At 32.6% G+C, this 10,333-nt stretch overlaps 2 protein-coding genes across 2 annotated transcripts in view; both read left to right on the top strand.

The window, feature by feature from the left end:
- LOC137627580 (uncharacterized) overlaps nucleotides 1-5,690 on the top strand; it is a 61,269-nt gene extending 55,579 nt beyond the window's left edge. Inside the window, exons 3-4 of the mRNA XM_068358666.1 lie at nucleotides 5,372-5,411; nucleotides 5,649-5,690. Coding sequence (XP_068214767.1) covers nucleotides 5,372-5,411; nucleotides 5,649-5,690 — 82 coding nt within the window. The remainder of the gene's footprint in view (nucleotides 1-5,371; nucleotides 5,412-5,648) is intronic.
- LOC137627889 (MAP kinase-activated protein kinase 2-like) overlaps nucleotides 1-10,333 on the top strand; it is a 123,319-nt gene that overhangs the window by 112,623 nt on the left and 363 nt on the right. Inside the window, exons 7-8 of the mRNA XM_068359325.1 lie at nucleotides 5,787-5,934; nucleotides 9,171-9,228. Of these exons, the coding sequence (XP_068215426.1) occupies nucleotides 5,787-5,934; nucleotides 9,171-9,228 (206 nt within the window). The remainder of the gene's footprint in view (nucleotides 1-5,786; nucleotides 5,935-9,170; nucleotides 9,229-10,333) is intronic.

Raw genomic sequence — 10,333 nt, 5'->3', positions numbered from 1 at the left:
ATAAATCAATCAAACACAATGAACCTATGTGGGGGCCAATGGAAAGCTGACACAGTGGACAATACTCTTCTCAACCCTATCATTAAGAAGATAATCCACGGAGACCGACCACCAGACATGCATCAGAGGTCAAGACTTCCTCCAAGCGGCTCAACAATAAGAACACGCACCTGAATGTAATTAAATTTGGCTAATCCTTCCAGCAATTATAACAACTATAGAACAATTGAACACACCCTTTTGCTTTCATATATAAACCGTCACTCTCCACTGTAATTCTCACTTTTACCTTACATCCTGAAGAGGGTCGATGTTTATTGACCGAAATATAGTGTGATTTATTCATATTTCCTGTGTTTCTTTTATGGGCCTTTTTGAAAAAACATGTTAAACTGTTCGATTACAGTTATAAATAAGACATATATATATATATATATATATATATATATATATATATATATATATATACTTTGTGATTCTCTTCTATTTCATTATATATATATATATATATATATATATATATATATATATATATATATATATATATATATATATATATATATATACATATATATACATATATATACATACATACTTTGCGATTCGCTTCTATTTCATTATATATATATATATATATATATATATATATATATATATATATATATATATATATATATATATATATAAACTAGCAGAAGGTATGGAGAAGATTAATGAAGTGCAAAACTACTGTGAGAGTGCAAACCTCCGCCACACCAGCTTATTTCTTGACCAATTATTCGACCTTGACCTTTGACCCAGGACTTTCAAAATTGAATCACGTCCACGTCTCAACATAACAATTAATCCTTGAAAGTTTCCCTACTCTATGAGTAAAATTGTGGCCAGGAAGTTGTTCACAAACAAACAGATAGACAAACAGGAGCTAAAAAATAACCTCCCAACCTCGTTGGTGGCAGTAATAAAGTTTGTGAAAGCCGATATAGGAATTTATGAAGGAATTGTTGAACCATCTTTCTGTTTTAGATTGATCTATGGATGCTAAATGCACATATAAAAAGAAAAGTTTAACTTATTGCAGATGATCCGTTTGCAAAGAGTATGTTGCAAGAATGGAAAGGATGAGATATGTGGGAGAAGTAATTGAAAAAGGGTAATGTAAGCAAAGGGATGGATCAATGTTTGGTGAGTTGGTCCAGTAATGTGGGAAGAATGGAGAGGACAGGTTAGGGATTTTTTTTTTTCTTTTTTTAATTCAGAAGGGACCCAAAGGTAAGAGGTGAGGAAGACATGGAGAATTTTTTTTTTTTTTTTTTAATTCAGAAGGGACCCAAAGGTAAGAGGAGAGGAAGACATGGAAAGTTTATTTTTTTTAATTCAGAAGGGACCCAAAGGTAGGAGAGGAAGACGGATTTTTTTTTTTTTTTTTTTTTTTTTTATTCAGAAGGGACCCAAAGGTAGGAGGAGAGGAAGACATGGAAAGTTTATTTTTTTTTAATTCAGAAGGGACCCAAAGGTAGGAGAGGAAGACGGATTTTTTTTTTTTTTTTTTTTTTTTTTTATTTATTCAGAAGGGACCCAAAGGTAGGAGGAGAGGAAGACATGGAAAGAGTTGTATAGGTGGGTTTAAAAACCTATTTGAAAGAAAGGGCCTTGAATCCATGCCAAAAAAAAAAAAAAAAAAAAGTGGATGTAAGGTTGAGATGAATGGCAGTGTTTGAAGGATGGTTTAACGTGATGCTGATGAGTCTTCTGAAATTGACTTCTGATGTGGAAGATTTAAAAAAAGACCTAATGGATAGCTAGAATTATTTTTTCAAGTAGGCAGAGGAAGGGACAGAGAGACGATCTGAACGGATGCAAGCACCCTTATCATTAAAAAAATAAAAATTGAGGGACCTTAAGTGCTCACGATATTTATCCATGATTCAGAAATTATAGGATGAATGGTACAAAAAATTATCATTTATTTTTTTCCTCTATTATAACCAATTTAATACCTGAAAAAGTATGTGTATGGAGAGAGAATAGAATATGAAAGATAATACAATAAAACTGACCGAATATTTATGCTACTTTTCGACATTGCTGACCAAGAAACTAAGGGACCAATATGTTTTTTTGCTTTTAATAATTTTTTTTTTCTATTTCAAAGATTAATCTCCATTAGGTAATAGAGTGCAAGTGTCTGGCCATGTGTATAAGTATATTTTTTCTGGTCACGCTCAGCGGCATTGTCAGACGTATAACTACTTGGTCTTTACCTGTGCCTCGAGTAGGGGAAGAGGGAGTTATACCACGGCCGCTTGTGAGAAAGTGTGCTAAATATTTAGCCTTCCTATACAATATATATATATATATATATATATATATATATATATATATATATATATATATATATATATATACATACATACATGTATATTACATCATCATCATAATCTCCAACGCCTATTGACGCAAAGGACCTCTGTTGAATTTCTCCAGTCATCTCTATCTTGAGCTTTTAAATCAATACTTCTCCAATCATCCTCTCCCACTTCATTCACTCTTCGTAGCCCTCAGCCATGTAGGCCTGGGTCTTCCCAACTTTTCTAGTGCCTATACATAAATATATATATATATATATATATATATATATATATATATATATATATATATATATATATATATATATATATATTATATATAATATATATATAATATATAATATATATATATATATATTTGTATATATATATATATTTATATATATATATATATATATATATATATATATATATATATATATATATATTTATATATATATATATATATATATATATATATTATATATGATATATATATATATATGTGTGTGTGTGTGTGTTTGTTTGTATGTATGTATGTATGTATAGTTATTACACACGCATATCTAAACCAGGAATAGGAGAATGCGAAGAACAATCCGGTTCTAGTAAGGAGACCATTACGTTTTTTTTTCGCACAGGTTGACTTTGGTTTTCCTTGAAAGAAGCCTCGGGCAAAATAATAGGATGACGTAATACAGGGGTGGCCAACCTATGACGCATGCGTCAATAAAGGCGCAAGCCACGATTACAATAATAATAATAAAAAAAAACCATGCCTGCTCATAAAAAAATAATACTAATAATAATACTGATTTATAGAAAAAAATAAAGAATTTAAGGGGACCGTCCGCTATGTCCCGCATTTTTTTTAATTAGTCAAGATATACAGTGTATATATATATATATATATATATATATATATATATACACACACACACATATATATATATATATATGTGTGTGTATATATATATATATATATATATATATATATATATATATATATATATATATATAAATAAATATATATATTTATATATATATATATATATATATATATATATATATATATATATATATATATATCAAATGATTATATGTATAACCGCCAAATATGTGGCGCATCTGAATTAGAAGTGAAAAAATATGGTGCATGGGAAACAAAAGGTTTGGGGGGCGAAGCGGTCGAAGTTTTTAACAACGAAGCTGACTATTTTATTGCGAATGTGTTGTTTTTTAATTCGATATATTTTTATATTATCTAAATATTTATGACTGCGCTGAATAGCTTTATTTGTTTCAGGCCTAAATTTTCAATCTGTAGGCCTATACTTTAATCCTTTTTCTTTTGAGCAATTGTATTTCTTCTGTATGTTGCATTATTTTTATGTAATTTATAGCGAATGTGTTATTTTTTAATTCGATATATTTTTATATTGTTTAGATATTTATGACGGCGCTGAATAACTTAATTTGTTTCAGGCCTAAATTTTAGAATCCCATTTCGATCTGTAGGCCTATTCTTTTATCTTTTTCTTTTGAGTAACTGTATTTCTTCTGTATGTTGCATTATTTTATGTAATTTATATCGCCTTAGTAATTCGTATTTTCTTAACTATTACATATTCTGTAATCAATTGTTAGCATTAAGAAAATGTACATTAACCAATCTTGACTTATCTGTGGAAAGTGTAAAACGATATTATTGATAATTTGCTAATATAACGATAAGTGATGATAAAAATTATGATTATTAATAAAAATAGCGATAATTTATAATGGGCTGTAAATGTTTTACTTACTACCAATGAATGATAAAAACTGTGATTAATGATAAAGGGTTGAAATTGACGAAAATGGTGAGAATTTATGAATAATAATAAATAGTCATTATTAATGAATGCAAAAAGAAAATAATCACAATGTTACCGTAGTAGATCATTGCCTTCTGTTTACATCGTACGGTGTACTGTAGGCGTTTCTCCCTGTTACACTTTGTTAGTGAATGGTCTATCCCATATTTCCCAAGTTCGCATGAATTAATTCAATTTGTAATCATAACGTAGAAATTCAGGTACAATATGTACTTCCTGTAACGCTGAAATCTAGATTTAAATAAATACAAGCATCATTTATACCAAGAATAGGCCTAAACTGTAGCCTATAAGAATTGCTTAAAGAATAATTTGGTTTAAAGATTTTTATTATGCTATCTATAGTCAATTTCTTTTAGCGATGCAGATTTGCACCGACTCGCAGCGGTGCCCTTTTAGCTCGGAAAAGTTTCCTGATCGCTGATTGGTTGGACGAAATCATTCTAACCAATCAGCGGTCAGAAAACTTTTCCGAGCTAAAAGGGCACCGCTGCGAGTCGGTGCAAATCTGCCTCGATAAAAGAAATTGACTGTAGTAATTTTGTAACTAGATTTATTTCATTTTTTATGGTCTGAGTATATTGCACGGGCTCTTGCATGGTTTTGCGCAAGATATATATAGAGTGATATATAGGCTACCTTGGTTTTACGTTTCTGAAATTTAGATTTCATCTTGAAAATTGGATGAACTGAAGAGAAAATAATTGAAGAAAGGTTATTTATAAATATTGATGTAGAATTAAAGTTGTTATACTTGAGTTTCTCGTATATGGATAACGAGAGAGAGAGAGAGAGAGAGAGAGAGAGAGAGAGAGAGAGAGAGAGAGAGAGAGAGAGAGAGAGAAGAGGGTGGGATGGACGAAGTCAGACCTGCCTGTTGCCAATTTTTATTTTTAATCTAAAATAAGTTTCAACATTGCTTCGATAATTTCCTGTACTAAACATTCATTGTATCCAGTAGATGGTTTTCTATAAAGGAGACATACCATATTTATTCATATTTAAATTAATTCGTCTGTACCTGTGCAATAAGTTAAATAAACCGAGTGGTTAGCAAGTGGTATGTGGTATCATTTTGTGAGGCCCGTTGCTGGCTATATAAAACAAAGGCTGCAATTCTTTGTACATTGTACTTCACATTTTCAGATTTTGTATTTCCTCTGCATTACCAACAGCATCCAAAATGGTAATACTTTTATTCAAAACTGGCCATTTTATTACTCAGAATGTACTTCTCGAAATTCTATTTAGGCCTACTAAAATTTAATTTCAGTTTCAAGTCCATTCTCAGATACTAAAGCTGTAAGTTAACTTTTTAAATCAATGTGTACTAAAACTTCTTGTAATACTTTTATTCAAAACTGGCCATTTTATTACACAGAATGTACTTTTCGAAATTCTATTTACTAAAATTTTATTTCAGTTATTTTCAAGTCCATTCTTAGATACTAAAGCTGTAAGTTAACTTTTTAAAACAATGTGTACTAAAACTTCTTGAAATTTATTGTACTAATGAACTTACGTTTATAGTCATGCAACTGAACATTTGTTCTTTATTCAGCTTTTCTTCAGGCTCTTGCTCCTGGCAACGATTGTATGCGGGGCGCTATCGTACCGCCCCGAGAGCTATCATCGTGTAAGCCGCTCAGTGCCGCCCGGTGATTGTATCAAATGGTGTGGACCTCCCCCAATTGCATGGTGCTGCGAAAGTAAGTAAACGGATTTTGAGCGAAGCGAAAAATCTATTTTTGGGTGAGATAGCCATGACGTCCTGATGGAAGGTTCCTTTTTGGTAGCTTCCTTGGGTATATTGACTACTAGCTAGTAGTCAATATACCCAAGGAAGCTACCAAAAAGGAACCTGCCATGACGTCCTGATGGACGGTTCCTTTTTGGTAGCTTCCTTGGGTATATTGACTACTAGGTAGTAGTCAATATACCCAAGGAAGCTACCAAAAAGGAACCTTCCATCAGGACGTCATGGCTTGAGCCCAAAAATTACTTTACTTCATCATCATTATCATCTCCTCCTCCTCCTACGCCTAGAAGTTTTATTCCAGCTGTTATCAAGTTGTGGAGTGATCTTCCTAATCGGGTAGTTGAATCAGCAGAACTTCAAAAGTTCAAAGTTGCAGAAAAATGTTTTTATGTTGACCAGGCTGACATGAGTCTTTTTATAGTTTATATGTGACATATCTGTTTTGGACGTTGTTAATAGTTTATATAGGACATATCTATTTTGACGTTGCTACTGTTTTTAGAAATATTTATTGTTAATTTGTTCTCATCATTTATTTATTTCCTCATTTCCTTTCCTCACTGGACTATTTTTCCCTATTGGAGCCTTTGGGCTTATAGCATCTTGCTTTTCCAACTAGGGTTGTAGCTTGGCTAGTAATAATTATATTGACGCAAAGGGCCTCTGTTAGATTTCGCCAGTCGTCTCTATCTTGAGCTTTTCATTCAATACTTCTCCATTCACAATCTCTTACTTCACGCATTTATAGTCCTCAACCATGTACAGTAGCTCTGGGTCTTCTTTAATTTAATGGCTGTTTTTCTGGTCCTATACAGCAGGGGAACCCTACTCTCTACAGGACCCCCACAGTCATTTTATCATGTTCGTTCTCAAACGTTCAGCATTTCACAACGCATATTGTCAAGTTGAGAACAAGAAAGTCTTCAGTTTCCCCTTGAAAGTCTTAATATTTTCAGTCTTTCGGATGTCTAGTTGCAGCTTATTTTATAGTCTCTTGGCCGCCTATTTAAAGGCTCTAGAGTATAGAGCCTACGTTAGACATATATCTAGGTTCAATTTGAAACCATCTGTAACTTTTCGTGTCAACAAATCTTGCCTAAGTTACATTTTCATTTAAAATGACTGAAATAGATATGTCTGAAGTCCAAATTAGCATATTTGCTTAGAAATAGAAGTTAGGGTGTAAATAAATCAGTGTGCGACTTTTAGATTAAATGAACATTGTTATAATGTTCTTTGCAATGTGGCAACGACTATAGTTTGAAGCGGCCAAATTGGCATTTTTATTAAAAATGTTAACATCTTGCTGTTGAATTTAACGTGGATAGTGTACATTTATTTTTATCTTCTGCATTGCTTCCTATTTAAATCTACAATATTTTGGCAATTTGTTTATCCTTCATTATCATCTGTATTTGCATTAAATTTTCTCGTTTTACGCTGTCATTCTAGGTAAGATAGTTCAATATGAACACGTGAACATATATGATAGTTTTGTGAGTCAGATCAGAATCTACTACAGTCCATTTCTTTTAGCGATGCATATTTGCACCGACTCGCGGTGGTGCCCTTTTAGCTCGGAAAAGTTTCCTGATCGCTGATTGGTTGGACGAGATAATTCTAACCAATCAGCGATCATGAAAATTTTGCGAGCTAAAAGGGCACCGCTGCGAGTCGGTGCAAATCTGCCTCGATAAAAGAAATGGACTATAGCTTATGTAGTATCTAATATACGACAGAAGGGGAAAAGCTCTTCGTTGTTTTGTTCTTTTTTTTTCAATGTGATTCCAAAGCTTGTATCGATAAACGTGTCCAAATAGGGTTGCTGTGGCCTGATTGGTAACGTCTCTTCCTGGTGTTTGCCAGTCGGGGGTTCGAGTCCCGCTCAGACTCGTTAGTGCCATTACTGTCTGCAACCTTACCATCATTGCGAGCTAAGGTTGGGGGGTTTGGGGGAGCCTATAGGTCTATCTGCTGAGTCATCAGCAGCCACTGTCTGGCCCTGCCTGGTCCTAGCTTGGGTGGAGAGGAGGCTTGGGCGCTGATCATATAATATATGGTCAGTCTCTAGGGCATTGTCCTGCTTGCTAGGGCAATGTCACTGTCCCTTGCCTCTGCCATTCATGAGCGACCTTTAAACCTTTAAATATTTAGTCGAAACAGAGAAGTTAAGAATTTATTACTTGCTATTTTTAAATTTAAATAGCTAAAGGTACCAACCTCGCTCAGCGAAGATACTATAAATGTTGATATCATATGCTTTTAACCATCAAATATTCACTATTGTTTAATAGACACCTGCAGTACATGTACCGTAGTTATTTGCTCTTGAGTTTACAGATCTAGTACATTATCATTATCTTCAATTAAACTTCCTTCTAATGTCTTTGGACGTGTAGGCATAGGCCTACAATTTAGTGTTCTTCAAATATTGCAATTAGAAATGTGGTTTGAATATTGCAAGCCTGAGGATTGGCTGCGTTTAGTAATAAAGATTTGATTACACATGATCAGGGAATGGTATTTTTCACACTACATTGTCAGCAGCTTTAATTTTGGTTTTAATTTTCATGGTTAAGTTCGCATATATTGTATATATATATATATATATATATATATATATATATATATATATATATATATATATATATATATATATTATATATATATATATATATATATATATATATATATTATATATTTATATATATATATATATTATATATATATATATATATTATATATATATATATATATATATATATATATATATATATATATATATATATATGTATATATATAAATATATAAACTAAATTTCGTATAATTCTCTCTCTCTCTCTCTCTCTCTCTCTCTCTCTCTCTCTCTCTCTCTCTCTCTCTCTCTCTCTCTCTCTCTCTCTCTCTCTCTCTCTCTCTCTCTCTCTTTCTCATTGTCAGTTTCTTAAAAGATAATAAGCGTTTGGAACTTAGTATTAGTCACACTCATGGTGAATTATTATTATTATTATTATTTTTATTGTTGTTATTATTGTTGTTGTTGTTATTTTTTATTATTGTTGTTGTTATTATTATTATTTGATAAGATTCAGACCTCATATTTTATTCAGATGTGTTTACATCGGAATTTTAGCCTTGATAGCCTCACTTAAGCAAAGACTAAAAATATTTTTTTTTAACTTTCAGGAAAATGTGACAAGTGGTGTGGTACTCCTCCCAATTTGTGGTGCTGTGACAACCACAGGTAATAAATGGATTAAAATGTTTGTGAATTATATATATATATATATATATATATATATATATATATATATATATATATATATATATACATACTGTATACATATATATTAATGATAAATTTTGCACATTTAGACGTGTTTTTCATATTCAAATAAGCCATATATATTTTTGATACATTGATGTCTGGATTCTCTTAACGACCTCGGGATCAGAGCCCCAGGCGAAATCACACAAAGACAAGAGCTTGGGTCCGGCCGGGAATCGAACCCTGGTCGGCAAGCTTGTATAGACAGTGACTAAGCCACTTGGCCACGAAGCCACTGTCTATACAAGCCCGGAATCGAACCCTGGTCGGCAAGCTTGTATAGACAGTGACTAAGCCACTTGGCCACGAAGCCACTTGGCCACGAAGTGGCCAAGTGGCTTAGTCACTGTCTATACAAGCTTGCCGACCAGGGTTCGATTCCCGGCCGGACCCAAGCTCTTGTCTTTGTGTGATTTCGCCTGGGGCTCTGATCCCGAGGTCGTTAAGAGAATCCAGACATTAATGTATCAAAAATATATATGGCTTATTTGAATATATATATATATATATATATATATATATATATATATATATATATATATATATATATATATATATATATATATAGTATAGCATTCATGAAAACTTCATATATAAATAATAGCTAATCTAGTCTTGGATAGTGCCATAGCCTCTACCATGGCCTTCCACTGTCATGGGGGTAGAGTTCTCTTGCTTGAGTGAACACTCGGGCACACTATTCTATCTTATTTCTCTTCTTGTTTTTTTTTACGTTTTCATAGTTTATATATGAAATATTTATTTTAATGTTGTTACTGTCCTTGAAATATTCTATATTGTTGATAACTTTTCTTGTAGTTTCCTTATTTCTTTAACTAACTGGGGTATTTTCCCTGTTGGTGCCCTCGGGGTTATAGCATTCTGCTTTTCCAACTATAGTCCATTTCTTTTAGCGATGCATTTTTGCACCGACTCGCAGCGGTGCCCTTTTTAGATCGGAAAAGTTCCCTGATCGCTGATTGGTTGGACGAGATAATTCTAACCAATCAGCGATCAGGAA

The sequence above is a fragment of the Palaemon carinicauda genome, chromosome 35 (genome assembly GCF_036898095.1).
Source record: "Palaemon carinicauda isolate YSFRI2023 chromosome 35, ASM3689809v2, whole genome shotgun sequence".
NCBI lineage: Eukaryota > Metazoa > Arthropoda > Malacostraca > Decapoda > Palaemonidae > Palaemon > Palaemon carinicauda.
Note: the sequence above shows the minus strand (reverse complement) of the source record. Positions and strands in the feature narration are given on the sequence as shown.